Source organism: Carcharhinus amblyrhynchos, chromosome 33, assembly GCF_965287045.1.
Source record: "Carcharhinus amblyrhynchos chromosome 33, sCarAmb.v2.hapA, whole genome shotgun sequence".
NCBI lineage: Eukaryota > Metazoa > Chordata > Chondrichthyes > Carcharhiniformes > Carcharhinidae > Carcharhinus > Carcharhinus amblyrhynchos.
In genome coordinates, this window is record NC_137356.1 from 19,393,312 (window position 1) to 19,414,777 (window position 21,466).

Sequence of the window (21,466 nt, forward strand, 5' to 3'; positions counted from 1 at the left end):
CATCTCCATTAAATCTTTTCCTGGTCTTTTCAGTTCCACAGGATTTTCTGTAACTTCCCAGCTTGGTATTTATTCAGATGAAACTATGCAGAGTATTTTCTATGGTTTTATAGAAGGCCCAGAACTGCACACCTCACAATAGCAGTGTTCAAACCAATATTATGTATAAAAATGTAAAAGCAGCATCCCACCTTCCGATTGGGTACATTACAGCTCTCAGAACATTGAGTTCAATAACTTCAGACTGTGACCCTTTGTCCTCCATCTTGAACCTTTTTATTTAAACATCCCAGACATGCAAACCCTCCCACCACCACCTTCCCCACCAGACCTTCTGTCTTTTGTTCTGAAGGTTGCTGTATCTTGTTGCAATCTCTCCCGCTGCACTTTAATATCTAACTTCTTCCTCTCTAGCTCGATAAAGAACCTAAATAGACTCAAAATATTAATTGATTCTCTCCCTGCAGATGCTGCCAGGCCTGCTAATCTTTCCAGCGTCGTCTGTTCCTGTTTCATATTCCAGCACCCACAGTATTTTGCTTATTTTGTTTATAAATTTAATGTTAATTGTATTCATAGAAACCCTATAGTGCAGAAGGAGGCCATTCTGCCCATCAAGTCTACACCAACCACAATCCCACCCAGGCCCTATTCACATAACCCCTTATATTTGCCCTGCTAATCCTCCGACACTAGGGTCAATTTAGCATGGCCAATCAACCTAACTTGCACATCTTTGCACTGTGGAAGGAAACCAGAACGCCCGGAGGAAACCCATGCAGACACAGGGAGAACGTGCAAACTCCACACAGACAGCAACCTGAGGCCAGAATCGAACCCAGGTTCCTGACGCTGTGCGGCAGCAGTCACTGTGCCACCGTACCACCTAATCCTGGTACTCTTGGCTCCCATTTGGGTAACCCAAACACACACATCTTCAGGCAATGATCTATTTGAACACCAAGGATTTTCTTCATCTTCACCCTTCAGTATCTTTAATCTACCAGGTTTTACAGTAAATGTAAACCGCACTCAGGTCAGTCATGGTCTTACTGAATGGTGGAACAGGGTCCAATAGCCTACTCCTGCCCTAATGTTACAAACAGTAAAGTCTTCAACATTTAACTTATTACTGAAAGTTCTCCTCTCCAATATTGTTCATTATTTTCCCAAGTTTACAAAATGAATATTTTAAAATAGGGATATTTTCAGTGATTTCATAGAATCCTACAGTGCAGGAGGCCATTTGGCCCATTAAGTCTGCACCAACCACAATCCCACCCAGACCCTATCCCCATAACCCTGGTCAGTCCCCCTGACACTAAGGAACAATCTAACATGTTCAATCAACCTAACCCACTGTGGGAGGAAACCGGTATGCCCAGAGGAAACCCAAGCAAACACGGGGAGAATGTGCAGAGTTTGCACAGTGACCCAAACCAGGAATCAAACCCAGGTACCTGGAGCTGTGAGGCAGCAGTGCTAACCACTGTGCCACCCTGTTCAACGTTCACCAAATATGTTGCCCGCCGCAAAATTCAGACTAAAGTTACAAGGAAGAACCAGTCTCTGAACGGAGCCTGGTGACCTGCCATGGATTAAGGATGCGCCCACAAGTGAGACTGATTCTGTTGGGAATAACACTGCTACAAACCACTGCATCATACAGCAGCAGCATCACACTCAGACACGCACACACTCCGAAATTAGATCATGCTTTCTGCTCGAGACAAAGCCGTTACATCGTGAACAAGAGAAAAGAAACTGCTGGCAATCTGAAATCAAAAACAGAGAATAATGGAAATATTCAGCAAGTCAGGCAGCATCAGTGGAGCGAGGAAGACAGTTATTAATAAACCGTATTGTTGTCACCCTTGGCAGTTCTTCGCAATCTCAATCAACTTTGTTTTTCTCCCACGGGTGAGTCGGTGCCTTTTTAAAGATTCACTCAGGCGATGTGGGCCTCGCTGGCTGGGCCAGTATTTGTTGCCCATCCCTAATTACCCTCGAATTGAATGGCTTGCTAGGCCATTTCGGAAGGGGCATTAAAGAATCAACCACGTTGCTGGGGCTCGGGAGTCACATATCAGCCAAACTGGATAAGGACGGCAGATTTCCTTCCCTAAAGGGGCATTAGTGAACCAGGTGGGTTATTTACAACAATGGATTCACAGTCACCATCGACTTTTAATTCCAGATATGTACAGAATTTAAATTACACCACCTGCCATAGTGGGTTTGGATCCTGGGTCCCCAGACCATTACCCTGGGTATCTGGATTACTGGTCCAGTGCCTCCCATAGATGTTGAGAGAAGCATGGGAGACAGTTCAATTATTATCAAAAGAGTATAGCTGACAAACTGCTCCAGGAACATATCATACCTTCTCCAGGGTCTCAATCCGCTGCTTGAGGAGACGATTCTCTGTTCGGAGTCTCTGCAGAACAACAAGGAAATCAGATTAATCTACAGGCACCCTGCGTCCAGACCGAATGGTGAGATTGTTGCATACAACTCTACAGTAATCTGGAGATCCAGTTTAAAACACACACACAGGCAGGTTGAACTGTACATCAGATTGCAGACTCAGTATGGGTTACCTGAGGGTGGTACAAGTCTGGTTGGTACAAGCACCAATCTCAGTGACTGCCTTTGTACAATGATTTATATATTACTTCGAAAAGAAAGGCTTTCTGCCTGTATCTCAAATAGTAGTCATGATGTGGATATGCCAGCGTTGGACTGGGGTAAACACAGTAAAAAGTCTGACAACACCAGGTTTAAGTCCAACCAATTTATTTGATTGTAAACTCACAAGCTTTCGGGGTTTGTCCCTTCGTCAGGTGAATGGAACTCTCCTATCAAATAAATCGGTTGGACTTAAACCTGGTGTTGTCAGACTTTTTACTGTATATCTCAAATAGAAGCTTTCGAAAGGCTGTTGCTTCCATTTACAGAACATGCCGGGGACCTCACAGACAACCGATCTCCACTCGGGGGAACACGCAGCCCCGGTCACCAGGCCAAACGTTGGCAGGGTATTCGCAGGATTGCTCGGAGGCTATGCTTTCCGATTGATTCCTGCGGGATGCTTCCTGGAGGAGGAGTCCGGAGAAGCCCTTTGCGAGCAGTACTGCTCTAGGTGCCAGCAACGTATCACTGCAAGTGATTCCAGCAGCCAGAACTATTCTTGGGAAAAATAACTTCCTCAAAAACTCTGTCCTGCTCAAGACCAAAACTATCTCACTAACCTCTGGCAGTGTGTGTGCCCCAAACAGCGTTCCATATAAATTAACATACTGGGCCAAGCTGTAGTAATCTCCATTCCAAATATTACTGAACAGGCTGCTATATTACAAAGTGCTCTGGATCGAACTTAAAATGGACTATACGTTCTGTGAAATCTATGGCGACTTTACTGCCACCTTTAATATTTTAGCCACGTTTAACAAAGGGGTACATCTGCTAAAAATACTGAGCAGTTGATTACAAAATAACCTCAAGGTATGAAAGGTGCTATTAAAGGAAATTTAGTGCAGGATAGAGATAGCTGAGGAGTTGAAAGTAAAGAGTCTAGAGTCATAAAAGCAAAATACAACGCATGTGGAGGAAGAGAGATGACCCTTCAAGGGTCATCCAGAAACATTAGCTCTGTTCTCTCTCCACAGATGCTGCCAGACCTGTTGAGTATCTCCAGCATTTTCTGCTTTTATTTCAAACCTCTCGCATCTGCCGAATTTTAAATTGAAAGCAATGCTACAATCTGAAACGAAATCAGAAAATGCTGGAAAATCTCAGCAGGTCTGGCAGCGTCCATGGAGAAAGAAAAGCAGAGTTTATGTTTTGAGTTCAATATGACTCTGATTGAACCTCTTGTGCTGCCTATGCAGATCTTTGGCCTTAAGTGGACAGACAGCATTACCAATGAAGAACTACAGAGGGCTGGTCACCTGAGACACAGGGAGAGACAATGGATACTTAACCCTTTGCCTCACAGACATACGTCCCACCAAAGTGGTAGTAGAACAGAGACCACCAGGCAGATGATGATGATGATGATAACAAGCCTGGCCCAAGAAAAACCTGGCAAAGTACATTTAAAGAGCATCACTAGTGCAGGACATCAATGGGCTGCAGTGAGATAGACGTGATTAGTTGGGGACAGTGGCAACATCTTGTAGCCCTGGTCCCACTCAGCACAAAGTCCAAGTCTGTGAAAGATGTAATTTTGATGCAAGTTGACGTTGAATATCAGAATCTGTGGCAAATGTAGAGTGAAGATTCACTGGAATTAAATAAGGAACATGTAGCTTGCTGTTCGATTGACAAGGACTGTGGTTAGCTGGCAAGGAAGGTTCAAAATGTGACTTATTTACATTCGCATTACACTTTGCTGCTTGTGAAGAAGAAAAAGTTCCAAAAGACTAAGTACTGGAAAATCATTGAGTCAGTAAATCAGTAACAAGGAGCTCAGACTGTGGGCCATCACTAAAATAACGAAGGGACAAAGACAAGAAGCTTTCAAACACAGGAGAGAGAGAAGAGAGCACCCTTTACCACAAGCTATTGAAATACTCCTGGTTCTTCCCGCGAGTGTCTTCCCTCACCTCGCTCTGGAAATAGTCATGAGGAATGGTCAACAGCATTCCTGGGCTCACTTGGCAACTTGCAAGTTCTCTCCCACTACCCTGGACACCACTCCCCTGCACCACCACCACCACCGCTCCCCACAAGAGACAGTGCAACTAAGATCACAAATTATGTGAAATGCTGAGGTAATCAATGCAATGGTCCAGTTTTGGTGTCCAGCAATAAGTGAACGGTACCGGTCATTTTACCCACAGACTTACGATCATGGCACTACTCTAGGATCTACATTAACTAAAAATGCAAAACAGAGCGGCATCCTGTACAGGAGGTCTGTGTCAACAGGGCAAACAAATCTACATCTCCTTAATAAGGCTAAAGAATCCTTACTGACCTCACAATGAGGAAGTGTCAGTCAGAATATTAAATTCAATGCATTTCACATACAGGGAAAGAAAGATGGGATTTGAGAGAGAGATAAAGATCAAAGTTTGATTTTTAAACATGTTTATTTAAGTTGATTTTTTTAACCACCATCTTCTGGAAGGCACTAAGTCTGGCCTCGCCTGCGCCACCCACATTCCATGAAAGAATAAATATTAACAACTCCAATTAAACGCTGCCCTCAACATGTGTGAAGCCTAACTTTCAGTACCAGAGAGGTCATTAGGCAGTAATCAGACTTATCACACTACTAGAAATCTAATTAAACTTCAGCGAACTTGTCCAAGCTTTATCTGGTAGGGTTAGTAGTTACATTATGCAAGAATGGCCATACATTTGAACAGCGAATGCCTCAGTACAGAGAGGCACCAGGATAGGGACAGCAGCCTCTGAATTCCCAAGTTTAACAATGGATGTACAATTGCCAGAAGCTGCACTCTGATTTACGTTGAAAATCTGCAAAATCCAGGTCACTAATGCGCAGGAAGAGGTGACTCAACATGTGATACAGTGTACACATGGCAGGCTACAGCACCACCTTGTGAAGGAATAGCACTCTATCTTTCAACTGAGCTGAAATGAGAAACACCTGCAACCCCCTCCCCCCACTTAAACCCGCCACTGCTCCTCAACCCCCAAACTCCACCTCCCCCTTAACTCGCCACTGCTCCCCAACCCCCAAACTCCCCCTTAACCCACCACTGCCCCCCCAACCCCCAAATCCTCCCTCCCCCCACCCCCAAACACCCTCCTCCTCCTTAACGCACCACTGCTCCCCAATCCCCAAACCGCCCCTCCCCCCAATTCCCAAACCGCCCCTCCCACTTAACCCGCCACTGCTCCCCAACCCCCAAACTGCCCCTCCCCGCCACTGCTCCCCAATCTGCCCCTCCCCCCTTAACCCACCACTGCTCCCCAATCCCTCCCTCCCCAAACACCCCCCTCCCCCCTAACCCGCCACTGCTCCCCAATCCCCAAACCCTCCCTCCCCCACCCCCAAACACACCCCTCCCCATAACCCGCCACTGCTCCCCAACCTCCAAACCACCCCTCCCCCGCCACTGCTCCCCAACCCCCAAACCGACCCTCCCCCTTAACCCGCCACTGCTCCCCAACCCCCAAACCCCCCCTCCCCTGCCACTGCTCCCCAACCCCCAAACCCCCCTCCCCCTTAACCCACCACTGTCCCCCCCAAACCCCCCCTTAACCCCCGCCGCTCCCCAACCCCCAAACCCCCCCCCCTTAACCCCTGCCGCTCCCCAACCCCCAAAACTGCTCCCCAACCCCCAAAACCCCCCCCTTAACCCCCGCCGCTCCCCAACCCCCAAACCCCCCCTTAACCCCCGCCGCTCCCCAACCCCCAAACCCCCCCTTAACCCCCGCCGCTCCCCAACCCCCAAAACCCCCCCTTAACCCCCGCCGCTCCCCAACCCCCAAAACCCCCCCCAACCCCTGCCGCTCCCCAACCCCCAAACTCCCCCCTTAACCCGCCACTGCTCCCCAAGTCTGAAAGCCCCATCCCCCTTAACCCACCACTTCTCCTCAACTCCTAACCCCCCCCAACTTTCCCTCACCTCCTCAATCCTTCACCACTCCAAATGCCCCCCTCCCTTAACTCACCACTGCTCCCCAACTCCCAAACTTCCCCACTTTCTCTCACCTCCTCAACCCTTTCTAGTCCAAACACTCCCACAATCCAGCACAAACCGCCTGCTCATCCACCCCCCTTCCCCACAACAGCCCCAGCACCCACCATCCCAATCATCTCCCTCCCAACACCCTTCTAACCAACCCATCACACCTTTCATCCACCCCGCCCACGCCCCCTCCACACGCACCCCCACTCCCCTCCCCGCCCACGCCCCCTCCACACGCACCCCCACTCCCCTCCCCGCCCACGCCCCCTCCACACGCACCCCCACTCCCCTCCCCGCCCACGCCCCCTCCACACGCACCCCCACTCCCTCCCCGCCCACGCCCCCTCCACACGCACCCCCACTCCCCTCCCCGCCCCCTCCACACGTACCCCCACTCCCCTCCCCGCCCCCTCCACACGTACCCCCACTCCCCTCCCCGCCCACGCCCCCTCCACACGCACCCCCACTCCCCTCCCCGCCCACGCTCCATCCACACGCACCCCCACTCCCCTCCCCGCCCACGCTCCATCCACACGCACCCCCACTCCCCTCCCACGCCCCCTCCACACGCACCCCCGCCTCCCCTCCCCGCCCACGCTCCATCCACACGCACACCCCGCTCCCCTCTCCGCCCACGCTCCATCCACACGCACCCCACTCCCCTCCCACGCCCCCTCCACACGCACCCCCGCTCCCCTCCCCGCCCACGCCCCCTCCACACGCACCCCCGCTCCCCTCCCACGCCCACGCCCCCTCCACACGCACCCCCACTCCCCTCCCCGCCCACCCACACGCACCCCCACTCCCCTCCCCGCCCACCCACACGCACCCCCACTCCCCTCCCCGCCCACCCACACGCACCCCCACTCCCCTCCCCGCCCACCCACACGCACCCCCACTCCCCTCCCCGCCCACCCACACGCACCCCCCACTCCCCTCCCCGCCCACCCACACGCACCCCCACTCCCCTTCCCGCCCATCCACACGCACCCCCACTCCCCTCCCCGCCCATCCACACGCACCCCCACTCCCCTCCCCGCCCATCCACACGCACCCCCACTCCCCTCCCCGCCCATCCACACGCACCCCCACTCCCCTCCCCGCCCATCCACACGCACCCCCACTCCCCTCCCCGCCCATCCACACGCACCCCCACTCCCCTCCCCGCCCATCCACACACACCCCCACTCCCCTCCCCGCCCATCCACACGCACCCCCACTCCCCTCCCCGCCCATCCACACGCACCCCCACTCCCCTCCCCGCCCATCCACACGCACCCCCACTCCCCTCCCCGCCCATCCACACGCACCCCCACTCCCCTCCCCGCCCATCCACACGCACCCCCACTCCCCTCCCCGCCCATCCACACGCACCCCCACTCCCCTCCCTCCACTCCACTTGACCCCACCCTCTCCCCTGCCCCCCTTAACCACAACTCCCACCCGTTGTACCAGTCTGCCCTCTTCACTTTGAATTCTCTCTATAGGCTTTGAGCGACATGAACTGTAATGTACATCAAGCTGAACCAATAGCACTTCAAAAGACTGTGCACGTAACAAACTATGTAGGGTTTACAAGAGTTTGCTGTTAAAATTCTTTGTGATGAAATCGCAATTCAAAGTATGGCTTTTAACACTTTTGATTTTACTTTGATAAGCTGAATAACAGTACATGTCGGCTATCAGATTCAGAATCCATGCCGCGTGGGTAGCGCACCCAGAACATGTAGAGGAAAAACACAAACATGTTGGTGTGAAACTCAGAAATCGCTCTTTCCCCTGTGCACTGCAATTTATGATGTTGTTTACCTCCCTTTCATGGCCTCACATCGAGTTTGGAGTTCCAGCCCCATTCCAGAACTTGAATACAACTGCACTTGGCATAACTGGACATGTTGTGGAGGTGAACTCAATCCTGCTGCCCTCTCCAAAAGGTGCAGGTGGAAATTAAAGATGTCACTGTGTAACTAGAAGTGACAGGACAGTTTCCCAAAGAGCTTTCTTACCAGAAAACTAACTGACTGATTGTCGGCACAGTCACACAGCGGTTAGCACTGCTGCCTCACAGCGCAGGGACCCAGGTTTAATTCCGGCCCCAGTTCACTGCCTGTGTGGGGTTTGCACATTCTCTCCGTGTCTGCATGGGTGTCCTCTGGGTGCTCCTGTTTGATCCCACAGTGCAAAGGTGTGTGGGTTAGGTGGATTGGCCATGCTAAATTGCCCCTTAGTGTCAGGGGGCCAGCTAAGGTAAACGCATGGGGTTATGGGGATAGGACCTGAGTGGGATTGTGGTTGGTACAGACTCAACAGGCCAAATGGCCTCCTCCTGCACTGTAGAGATTCTCTGAGCTGTGTCAGAAGGATGGCAAACAAAAAAATAAGGCTGTGGCTGCAACAATCGAGTGGTGCCTGGGGAGTCTTGACACAGTTTCCCGTGGACACCAGCTCCCTATACACAACATTAACTTAACTGACATTGAAAAAAAGATACCAACTCAAGGCTGAAGCAGAAAGCATAGGTTTTCAAAGTGGACATTTGAGAAGAAAACTTAAGGTGTACACAGAGAAATCTGACCCTATCTGGCACTTTCTGCAATAATGGCCCAGTTTCCCGTTTGGTAGCTTTTGGAAGCTTGGACCTGTGCCAACGTGTGAAGACATTCTGAACAACCACCAGTACCAAAGAATTCCTTACCCTGCTCTCAGCCATACACCAGAGAAACTTGCACTCATGTTACATCCTCACCATCTGATATCAAAAACAAAAGGGGACACCAAGATCTGATTTACTGTTTGATTTTAACACCTCCATAGCTGTGGCACAGCGATTGGCACTGCTGCCTTTAAGTGCCAGGGACCTGGGTCCAATTCCCGGCTTGGGTCGCTGTCTGTGTGGTGTTTGCTCGTTCTCCCCATGTCCGCATGGGTTTCTCCCAAATGCTCCAGTTTCCTCCCATAGCCCAACGTGTGGGTTAGATTGATTAGCCATGCTAAATTTTTTTTAAAGTTTATTTATTGGTGTCATAAGTAGACTTGCATTAACACTGCAATGAAGTTACTGCGAAAATCCCCTAGTCGGCACACTTGTTCGGATACAGTGAGGAAGCATTTAGCAAGGCGAGCCAGCAAATCTTCTGGACTATAGGAGGAAACCCACGCAGATACAGGGAGAACGTGCAGACTCCATACAGACAGTGACCCAAGCAGGGAATTCCTGCCTTGAGTGACTATGTGGAGTCTGCACATGTTCCCCGATCCATGTAGGTTCCCTCTCCCCCGGTTGTCTCCCACATGCCAAAGATGTGATGGGTTAGGTGGATTGGCTGTGCTAAATTGCCCTTCTGTATCCCAAGATGTGTAGATTAAGTGGATTAGCCATGGGATACATACATGGAGTTACGTAGATAGGACCTGGGTAAGATGTTCTGTTAGAGAGTTGGTGCAGACTCATTGGGCCAAACGGTCTGTTTCTGCACTGGACGGATTCTGTGATTCTACAAAAACAGAATAACGCCATTGCTGGGAGATGTGTCTGTTCAACATTTTATTCTGCATGCATGGAAAGTTAGATATTCTCTTTACGTGCTGCGTTGGATGCTTCCTTCTCCAAGGAGATTTTAGTGGCTAATGTAACCACGTAATCACGTAACCACGTAATCATAGCGAGGGGGATTGAATATAAAAGTAGGGAGGTCTTGCTGCGGCTGTATAGGGCATTGGTGAGGCCGCAGCTGGAGTACTGTGTGCAGTTTTGGGCGCCGTACTTATGCAAGGATATTTTGGCCTTGGAGGGAGTGCAGAGGAGGTTTACTAGGCTGATGCCGGAGTTGAGGGGGTTGAGCTATGAGGAGAGGCTGAATAAACTAGGCTTGTACTCGTTAGAGTTTAGAAGAATGAGGGGAGATCTCATTGAGACGTATAAGATGACGAATGGGATGGATAGGATAGAGGTGGAGAGACTCTTCCCGCTCAGAAAGGATAATAGGACTAGAGGGCACAGCCTCAAGATAAAAGGGGGGCGGTTTAGAACGGAGTTGAGGAGGAACTTCTTCACTCAAAGGGTGGTGAATCTCTGGAATTCTCTGCCCGTTGAAGTGGTGGAGGCTACCTCGCTAAATATTGTTAAGACGCGGGTTGATGGGTTTTTGATAAGAGAGGGGATTAAGGGTTATGGGGAGAGGGCGGGAATGTGGAACTGAGCCACGACAGATCAGCCATGATCTTATTGAATAGCGGGGCAGGCTCGAAGGGCTAGATGGCCTACTCCTGCTCCTATTTCTTATGTTCTTATGTAACATTGCTGTTTAAGAAGGGAGGGAGGCAACAGAAGGGAAACACAAAAGGATTGGGAGTCATTGTTCAAGATTCTCAAAGTCAACACGCAGGTTCAGTCGGCAGCTGGAAGGCAAATGCAATGTTAGCATTCATTTTGAGAGGGCTAGAATACAAGAGCAGGGCTCTGAGGCTGTATAAGGCTCTGGTTAGCCTGACTTTGGTCTCTAGCAAGATTTGAGAGTCCATTATTAAAGATGAGATCAGAGTACCTGGAAGTGCATGATAAAGTAGGAATGAATCAGCACAGCTTTGTCAAGGGGAGGTTATGTCTGACAAATCTGTTAGAGTTCTTTGAGGAGGTAACAAGGGAGTTAAATAAGGGAGAACCAGTGAACGTGATTTATTTAGATTTCCAGAAGGCCTTTGACAAGGTGCCATATAGGAAACTGTTAAATAAGTTAAATGCCCATGGTATTAAGGGTAAGATCCTGACATGGATGGAGGATTGGTTGACTGGCAGAAGGCAGGGAGTGGGGATAAATGGGTCTTTCTCAGGCTGGCAGCCGGTAACTAGTGGTGTGCCTCAGGGGTCAGTGCTGGAACCACAACTTTTCACAATATACATTAACAATTTGGAGGAAGGAACTGAGAGCATCGTTGCTAAGTTTGCAGGTGATACAAAGATATGTAGAGGGACAGGTAGTATTGAGGAAGTAGGGGGGCTGCAGAAGGACTAGGACGGGTTAGGAGAGTGGACAAAGTAGCAGATGGAATACAATGTGGAAAAATGCAAGGCTATGCACTTTGGAAGGAGGAATGGAGACATAGACTATTTTCTAAATGGGAAAATGCTTAGGAAATCAGAAACACTAAGGGACTTGAGAGTCATTCTTCAAAATTCTCTTAAAGTCAATGTGCAGGTTCAGTTGACAGCTGGAAGGCAAATCCCATGTTAGCATTCATGTCAAGAGGGCTCGAATACAAGAGCAGGGATGTACTTCTGAGGCTGTACAAGGCTCTGGTCAGACCCCAAAACTGGCGTATTGTGAGCAGTTTTGAGCTCCATATCTAAGGATGTGCTGGCTGGAAAGGATCCAGAGGAGGTTCACAATAACGATCCCTGGAATGAAAAGCTTGTCACATGAGGAATGGTTGAGACCCTGCATCTGTACTCGTTCGAGTTTAGAAGGATGGTTTGCGGGGGCGGGGAATCTTATTGAAACATACAGGATACTGCGAGGTCTGGATAGAGTGGACATGGAGAGGATGTTTCCACTAGTCAGAAAAAACTAGAAGCAGAGGACACAACCTCAGACTAAAGGGACGATCCTTTAAAACAGAGACGAGGAGGAATTTCTTCAGCCAGAGAGTGGTGAATCTATGGAACCCTTCACCTCAGAAGGTTGTGGAGGCCAGGTCATTGACTGTCTTTAAGACAGAGATAGATAGGGTCTCAATTAATAAGAGGATCAGGGATTATGGGGAAAAGGCAGGAGAACGGGAATGAGAAAAATATCAGCCATGATTGAATGGCGGAGCAGATTCAATGGGCCGAGTGGCCTCATTCTGCTCTTATGTCTTACGATCTTATAGTTGCAAACGGGAGTGTTTGACTGTAAACGTGATGTGTGAATAACTGTTGCCACTTCCAGGTTTCACATCAGCAATCCTGAGTGTGGGCAATTGAGTCAGTGATGTTGTTAATGATTTGTTCATCAACATGCATTGACACAAAATCTTTTCAGAGTGAGATGTTCTAATCACTTGGAAGAGGTGTAATGAAACCAGACAACAAGCTAAGGAGCAGATGTTAGGAATTATAATAAAAAAATCCTAGTCAAGGATGGGGGTTTATAGTGGTGCCAGGGTTGAAGGGGGCAATTCCAGACGGTGAGTTACACTCAGCTGAAGAACATCCACCAAAGACAGACATGTGCAGAAGAGGCTAGAATAAGAGAAATGTAGAAATGAGAGGGAGCAGAGGTGAGTCAGAGGTTTACACAGGAAACAGGCCCTTCAGCCCAACTTGTCCAGGCCGCCCTTCTTTTTTAAACCCCTAAGCTAATCCCAATAGACCGCATTTGGCCCATATCCCTCTCTACCCATCGCACCCATTTAAAAAGCATTTAGATAATTGCAAGATAAAATTGTGACCGCCTCTACTACGACCTCTGGCAGCTTGTTCCAGACACTCACCACCCTCTGTGAAAAAACTGCCCCTCTAGACAGTTTTGTATCTCTCCCCTCCCACCTTACACCTACGCCCTCTAGTTTTAGATGCCCCAAGCTTTGGCAAAAGATATTGACTATCCAGCTGATCTATGCCCCTCATTTTATAGGCCTCTTTAAGATCACCCCCCTCAGCCTCCTACGCTCCGGGGAAAACGAATCCCAGTCTACCCAGCCTCTCCTTATAATTCAAACCATCGAGTCCTGGTGGCATCCTAGCAAATCTTTTCTGCACTCTTTCTAGTTGAATAATATCCTTTCTATAATAGGGTGACCAGAAATGTACACAGTATTCCAAGTGTGGCCTTACCAATGTCTTGGAGGAGAGCAGGGCCATGATGCGATTTAAACACGAGACTGAGAATTTGGGACTGTGATAAACTAGGAACCAACAGAGGTCAGTGACCAAAGACGTAGCGAGTGAGCCGGACAGTGTACGAGATAGAACAGAGAGCAGTTATGAATGAGGTTTATGGGATATAAATGCTGGCTGGCTAGCAAGGAGGGGTAGGGGAGAGGGGCAGTGGAGCTGTGATGCCTGGAGATGACGAAGGCAGAAATGAGAGTTTCAGCTGAAGATGGACTGAGGTGGACAACATCGTAGAGGATGGAACAATTGGAGGTTGGCCACACAGCTCAAGGCTGAACAGGATGCCGGAGTTGCAAGCAGGCTGCTTCTGCCTCAGTTTAAAATTTATTTATTAGTGTTGCAAACAGGCTTACATTAACACTGCAATGAAGTTACTGTGAAAACCCCCTAGTTGCCAGTTCGGGTACACTGAGGGAGAATTTAGCAAGGCCAATGCACCCTAACCAGCAGGTCTTTCGGACTGTGGGAGGAAACCCGAGCACCTGAATTGCCTCCTTCAACTCCAACACTACTTTAAACCCAGATCCCTGACCAAGCTGTTTTTTTAATCACAATCTCCATGGGAGGTCATGCCGACACGGGAGAAGGTGCATTCTCTGCACAGAGGGCGACCCAAGCTGGGAATCAAACCTGGGTCCCTGGTGCTGTGAGGCAGCAGTGCTAACCCACTGTGCCACCATGCCACCCTCAAGCTGAGTGGCTGGTGAAAATGGTATACACAGGTGGGAGCAAAGGTGATGATTCAATCCTCACATTTACACTAAGTGACGGGCGTAGGGGGCATGGTTCGCACAGTAGCACTGCTGCCTCAGCACCAGGGACCTAGGTTCAATTCCCGGTTTGGGTCACTCTCTGTGCGCAGTCTGCACATTCTCCCCCTGTCTTCGTGGGTTTCCTCCAGGTGCTCCAGCTATCTCCCACAAACCAAAGAAGAGAGAGTTAGGCGGATTGGCCATGCTAAATTGCCCCTCAGTGTCAGGGGATTAGCAGGATAAATAAAATGGGGATATGGCCGGGGTGGGATTGTAGTCTGTGCAGGCTTGATGGGCTGAACAGCCGCTTTCTGCACTGCAGCGATTCTATAAGTCACTGCAGGCATAACACCAAAATGATTCAGCTAACAGGAGCCAGCATTCCTGAAAGAGAGAAATCCACACCAAACAGCAATCTAAAGTTTACTGTTTCGATTTGTTTGGAGACAGAGGCACTGGAACAAAAAAGGCAGCAAAGAGTATGTGGCAATAACAAATTCTCTCATATTCATCTGGTGTGAGACGAACTGGTTCCCTCAATCCCAGAACATAACACTGATCCATTTACTTAGGTGCAGGACTCTTGGGCAACTCATTCAGTGGCTGCATTAGAAAAATCTTCCAGCAGCTGCCATAAGGTCAATGTCAAATCACTGCTCTGATCTCTGGAGTGCTCCTATTTCTTACGTTCTTTACAAGTGAACTGTGCTTATTTGCAATTCATTCTGCAGTGCTGAACACCGTCAGTAAATATCAAACCAGCCGCAAAGATCAGCAAAACTGCTGGGATTAAGCCTGTGAACTGAAACCTTGACCCAAATAGGCCAGGCCTCAGCCTGCTCACAAATCGTCACTAATCTGAATTAAGCTTCTTCATGTTTTTAATTGGATGACACCAATCAAATTGACATACTAATCACACCTTTCCATTTCATCCAAACATATGATTCTCAAATCCCATTTTCCTGCACTTGTCCCATATCCTTGAATGTTATGTTTCAACTGTTCATTCAAATATTTTTTTGAAGGTTGTAAGGTTTCCAGTTTCCAATAACTTCACAGACAGCGCATTTCAGATTTCCACCACCCTGAGTGAAAAGGAATTCTTAAATCCCCTCTGAATCTCCTACCTCTTACCATAGAGCTATGTCCTCCTGTGATTGACCCCTCAATCAAGGGGAATACCTGCTCCCCACTCACCCTGTCTGTGCCCCTCATAATCTGAATATGCAGGATCAGACAAAAGGTTATATGTGGCCTGCTAGCAGGGACAGTGCAGCGACTGACTCGAGACCAAGAGAGATTTTTTACCACCATTACTCCACTGGTTTGCTTGGGAATTGTAAAAATAAATCGATTTTCTCGTTTACATTTGGCCTCATCTTACTAACGTGCAAATTAAACACCATTATTCTTATGAAACTCATCTCCAAACTCTGTGGTCTGAGCCTCGGCTCTGCGACTGGATCCTGAGCTTCCTAACCCACAGACCACAATCAGTAAGGATAGGCAACAACACCTCCCCCAAGATCAACCTCAATATCAGTGCCCCACAAGGCTGTGTTCTCAGCCTCCTACTATACTCCTTATACACCTATGACTGTGCAGTCAAATTCCACTCCAACTCAATTTTCAAATTTGCTGATGACACTGGCGTAGTGGGTTGGATCTCAAACAGTGATGAGACAGAGTACAGGAATGAGATAGAGAATTTGGTGAACTGGTGCGGCAACAATAATCTCTCTCTCAATGCCAACAAATGAAGGAGATTGTCATCAACTTCAAGAAACATAGTGGAGAGTGTGCCCATCAACAGGGATGAAGTAGAAAGGGTCGATAGCGTCAAGCTTTTAGGTGTCCAGATCACCAACAACTTGTCTTGATCCCCCCATGCTGACACCAAAGTTCAGAAAGCCTACCAATGCCTCTACTTTCTCATAAGACTAAGGAAATTTTTTACTTTTACAAATGCACCACAGAAAGTATTTGGTATGGCTCCTGCTCCGCCCAAAACAGCAAGAAACTACAAAAGATCCCGAACGTAGCCCCATCTATCACGCAAACCAACCTTCGATCCATTGAATCTGTCTATACTTCCCAATGCCCCGACAAAGCAGCCAGCACAATTAAGGACCCCATGCACCCCACACATTCTCTCACCCACCTTCTTCCGTCGGGAAAAAGATACAAAAGTCTGAGGTCATGTATCAACTGATTCAAGAACAGCTCCTTCCCTGCTGCTGTCAGACTTTTGAATGGACCTACCTTGCATTAAGTGTTCGCTACACCCTAGCTATGACTATAACACTACATTCTGCACCCTCTCCTTCTCTATAAACCGTATGCGTTCTCTATATAGTGCACAAGAAACAATACTTTTCACTGTATACTGACACGTGACAATAATAAATCAAAGCAATAAACCGGAGGAACACCTGCGGAAACAAGTATACAATTCAGGCATCCAATCAAGACCCTTGAGTCACATGACAATATACCAAGATGGTGGACAGGAAAAGATAAATTGCTTATCGTTGAACACTCACCAGTGACACTGAACATAAGAGAATGTCCAGGGCAAATATTAACCTGTCACACTGGGGAAAGAGGGGAAATAAACTGCTCCATCCCAAATAAATACACTGCACTGTCAAACACAAATTCTATTTCCTGTGAATCTTAATCAACACATATTCTCACCCTATTACTATGAGAAAACACTTCATTATCTGACTGGATTTCCAGCATATACATGGGTTCTTACTTTTGATAAAATATCAGCAGAAATTTACCTCACACACTATAGAATACAACTGCACACTTGTCATTCAAAGAATGTATGGACAACTTTAGATTACCTGATACAGAAAAGTGTCCATAATTAAAACACATTTCATTCACCATTGTGAAAACTTACTTTAATTTCAATCTGTTCTTCCATTTCCTTATTTTTGATTGTAGTATATTCTTTTTCAAGTCTGGAGGACAAAAAGTCACAACAGGACACCAAAATAAGCTTGCGTTGGTCGGATTCCCCGAAAGAAGCCATCATTTCCCATGGATTGCCCACACCACTTCCTAGCATTGATCACACCTGCCCCGCCCTGCCCCACGCCCTCACCCTCCTCTAATCTGACCAGGTTACTTCCCCTTTCCCCACCCAGAGGCTGCAGCAAGTCAACATTTATCAAAGCCAGCAGGAAACATTCACAGTGTCTTTCTGAGAACAGAAACGCACATCACAAACCTGCACCTGAACCCTTCGCACTCTGTAACAGGACGGTACCACAGTCGCACTGCACTCCATGTGTATGCTTCAGAAATCATCATTAAACCACACCCAGAGTATTTGGGGTGGAATTCTCCCAAGTATCGGAAAAGGCTGGCGGGGGCGAGTGTGGGTTTGGGGGCAGGCAGAGATGTGTTGAAGACAGCAGCACTAAAGCCAGATTCCCCCACCGTATTAACCCGGACCTAAATTGACAAAGGGCGGGTCCCACCACCCTGTTCTCCACCCCCAACTCACCAACATCCTCCCCCCCCCACCCACATTGCCCTTCTCCTCCACTCACATCCCCCCCTTACCATTCCATCCTTCGACCCTCATTCCCCTCCTTCACCAAGCTCCTTCAAATCATAAAGGTTGAGACAGCCTGGAGATCAGGGAATCATTGGCCAGATATTTGTTTTTTTTTTAAATCTTGCATTGTGTCCAGAATTTGGGAAAAAAGTGAAGCGTTTTCCATGTTTAGGATTTGGGTTTTATTTTATACTCTTTGTTGTGATCATGATCATTTTCACTCAGAAATGAGATCAAAAGGTTGCCTTAAGTCTCTTATTCACTCAGATGTTTTTGTAGGTCTTTCTCAAGGGCAATTAGAGACGGGCAATAGATGCTGGCTTAGCTAGCGACATCAACATCCCATGGATGAACTAAAAAAAGAGTGCCCTGTGATGATTGTGCACGTAGCCCTCAGTGACTGCCAGTGCTGGGAGTGGAACCATGTCCAGGTGGTGCTGCCAAATCTGACATCAATGTGCGAATTAATCCGGTCGATAATCTCCACCTACTGCTCAGATAACAGATCCGAACATGATGACATTGGGGCTGACTGGCGTTTGCCAGTTAAACCCAACTGGGTCCCTCCTGCAGAGGGGACTGTGATAAAAACAAAGTCCAACATTTTCCATTCCTGTTCTTAGCACGGCAGCTTGGCCATGGGAAACAGAGAGGCTCCAAATCACATTTCAGGCCGACCTCAAAGCAGGATGAGATTGTCCCTACCCCCAACCCCCAAACCGGTGCGTAATGGGATTACTGAAATTCAATGTCAGGAACATCCTTCCCATACATTTACATCACGTTATCAGGCCTGAATCATCCCCCTCCCCCCACCCCACCCTCGGTCTCCAAAGGCAGGCCCATGGAGATCAGACCCCACAGTGGAGCTCAGGGATGGGCACAGTGGGGACATATGAGTAATGCCCAGGTGCTAACAGGCACTGCCAAGAGGTGGGTTGTGTCATGTGGGCAGGATTCCAGTTCACTTTCGTGCACTGGTGCCAAGCAATGGGACCACCGCACCAGCAGCACAACACCATGGAACGCGCCAGTCCGATGCCATGGAACCTGCCAGCACAACACCATGGAATCTCTCGGAATCTCTGAGCGAGAGACGGTTCCAATGATATTTTACATGGCAAGGGAATGGAACAAATTTATTCTGTACTTCCTCGGCAATATGGTGCATACAGCAATGCAACAAAACACATCTTCAAGGGAGTCAAAGAATCAATTAATTTGATGTCACCCCAAAAATATCAAACTTAAATCACTGGTTTCTAATCACTTTTCCTTCGATATAAAATTGGTGCAGGATTTTCATTGTCGCGAACAGTTAATAACGTGTGCACAGTAGAAATCTGGCTTATCCTCTTTACTTCTGGTCACTTATTTGAATCACCATTCCAAACATTAATCACCAAGGCATACACTTTCACAAGGTTAAGCGAGTGTGGACAATACTTCCTCACTTATCTCTCCCTCACCTTCATTCCCAGTTCGGGATGAAACAGCCCATCTTCTCAAGCACCGTACAATTAAAGGTGGAAAAGGAGGAGAGTTCGGCCAGGTTGTTTGAGATCTGGCCATTCGCAAAACATCTGACCCAATAGGAAACACTGCGATCGAGATCTAAATGTCGAATTCTCCGCAGTTCAGTTAACACTCGGGCTCAGCATCAGATGATTACATTCCCAAGCCCCAATCCAGAGGATGGGAAAATAATCTATAACACAGTGCTGTACTGCTCATACAAGCCATTGCCTGCTCAGATGGGTAAGATTTAGAGAGACTCTTCCACTTGCCTGGCCAACATTCATCTGCAACAAACCCCACTAAAAACACCAACATTGGAGGGTGCGCTGGGGAGCAAAGGCAGGGTTCAAACATTACATACTTCTTCATTTTCTTGGCGTTGTATTTGACCTGGTAAGCCTTCAGGACCAGTTTGTCAGGACAGCCATCAAACTGCTGTGGAATGACTTTCTGAAAGTGCTGCAGGGAGGAAAAACAGAGGGGGAACATCAGATCACTGCTGTCTACCGGACAGGAACAACGCGAGCGGCTACAGACTCCACATTCCTCAAGTAACCCTAGCCTCCAATTACCAGGGAAGAGAAAGAAGAATTGCTTCAAGGTTAAGTTTAACTATAAATGGTGATCACGGTAAATGCATCTGAAGTCAATGGCAGAGCAACATGGATTTATTTAGGACACGCTGGAGCAGCCGGTCTCAGCATCCCTGGGTTTATTGGGTGGGCGGGGGGGCAATGTGCAGAGCTGGTGAGGGGGGCAGGGGGGGAACGCAGGGAGCTGCTCGGAGGGTAAGGCAGGGGACTGGTGGGGGAGAAGAGGAGGTAATGGCAAGGTGGGAGGAAAGAGAGAGACAGGTTAGAAACATGAAGATGACAGACGGGTAAGATTCTGTGCACGACATTACAACTTGTCTCATCTGCTTCCGTATATGCTGCTTTGATTAATGTTGGTTCTCTGGTATTCCCTTTCAACTTCACTTCAATGCGTTCTGTTCCTCCGGTTTCTCTCTCTCGTCCTTGGATAATTATGCTACATCAATTTTTTACTCTACCTCGACTCGCTTTCTATTAAACTCCAACCTTTAATTTGCTGCCTTTATTCGCATTCTGAGCGCACTTAACCCGTATCTTGTCGGTCTTGCCTTTACATATCTTACTGCTCGGTCCATTAGATTTTCCCAGCTAATTGGTCTGATTTTCTTTATTCAGGAGGTACGAGTGTAATTGGCCCTCCGTGGCCTCCCAAGAGAGCTCCAATGTCAGGTCGAGTGTCCCATTACTGAATCTCACTGAAATTTGTCAGCCCAATTGCTCAGGGGACAGCAGTTCCAGCAGAAAACTGGCAAGAGCTCAGCGGGAGAGCACCATTAAACAACAACGCCGGCCAATTCAAATCCTGACATCTTGGCTGACCAAAAAAAAAAATCACTAAGCTTTCTGAACTAATGTTGTGTTTCTCAAGCCTTTTAACTCTTGCCCGAGTCTTGACCTCATAGAATCATAGAGCCCTACAGTGCAGAAGCAGGCCCTGCGGCCCATCGAGTCCGCACCAACCACAATCCCACCCAGGCCCTGTCCCCATATCCCTACACATTTTGTCTGCTAATCCCTCTAACCGACACATCCCTGGGCACTAAGGGGCAATTTTAGCATGGCCAATCAACCTAACCCGCACATCTTTGGACTGTGGGAGGAAACCGGAGCACCCGGAGGAAACCCACGCAGACACGAGGAGAATGTGCAAACTCCACACAGACAGTGACCCGAGCCAGGATTCGAACCCAGGTTCTAACGCACTGTGCTACCTCATGAAATGTCATCCTGGAGTCAGTACTGCTGATCTTGCAGCTGGCTGGACTTACAACAAAACATTGCCATGGGACAAGGGTTGAAGGAAGTTTGTTTTGTAATTCGGTTAGACAAATCCTATTTATAATCTTTAGTGATCTGGGATAAATACAAGTAAGCTGCTACTCTATTGAAAAGCTTTGAAGTTTATTTATTAGTCACAAGTAGGCTTACATTAACACTGCAATGACATTACTGTGAAATTCCCCCCTGGTGGCCACATTTTG

At 48.3% G+C, this 21,466-nt stretch overlaps 1 protein-coding gene across 4 annotated transcripts in view; it reads right to left on the bottom strand.

Annotated features, from left to right (window-relative positions):
• Window positions 1-21,466, bottom strand: part of LOC145360855 (EVI5-like protein) — a 301,896-nt gene that overhangs the window by 157,932 nt on the left and 122,498 nt on the right. For all 4 annotated transcript variants that reach the window (XM_080216329.1, XM_080216327.1, XM_080216328.1 and 1 more), the window contains exons 10-12: window positions 19,754-19,851; window positions 17,212-17,272; window positions 2,384-2,437 (exon numbers count right to left, since the gene is read on the bottom strand). In XM_080216329.1, coding sequence (XP_080072455.1) covers window positions 2,384-2,437; window positions 17,212-17,272; window positions 19,754-19,851 — 213 coding nt within the window. The remainder of the gene's footprint in view (window positions 1-2,383; window positions 2,438-17,211; window positions 17,273-19,753; window positions 19,852-21,466) is intronic.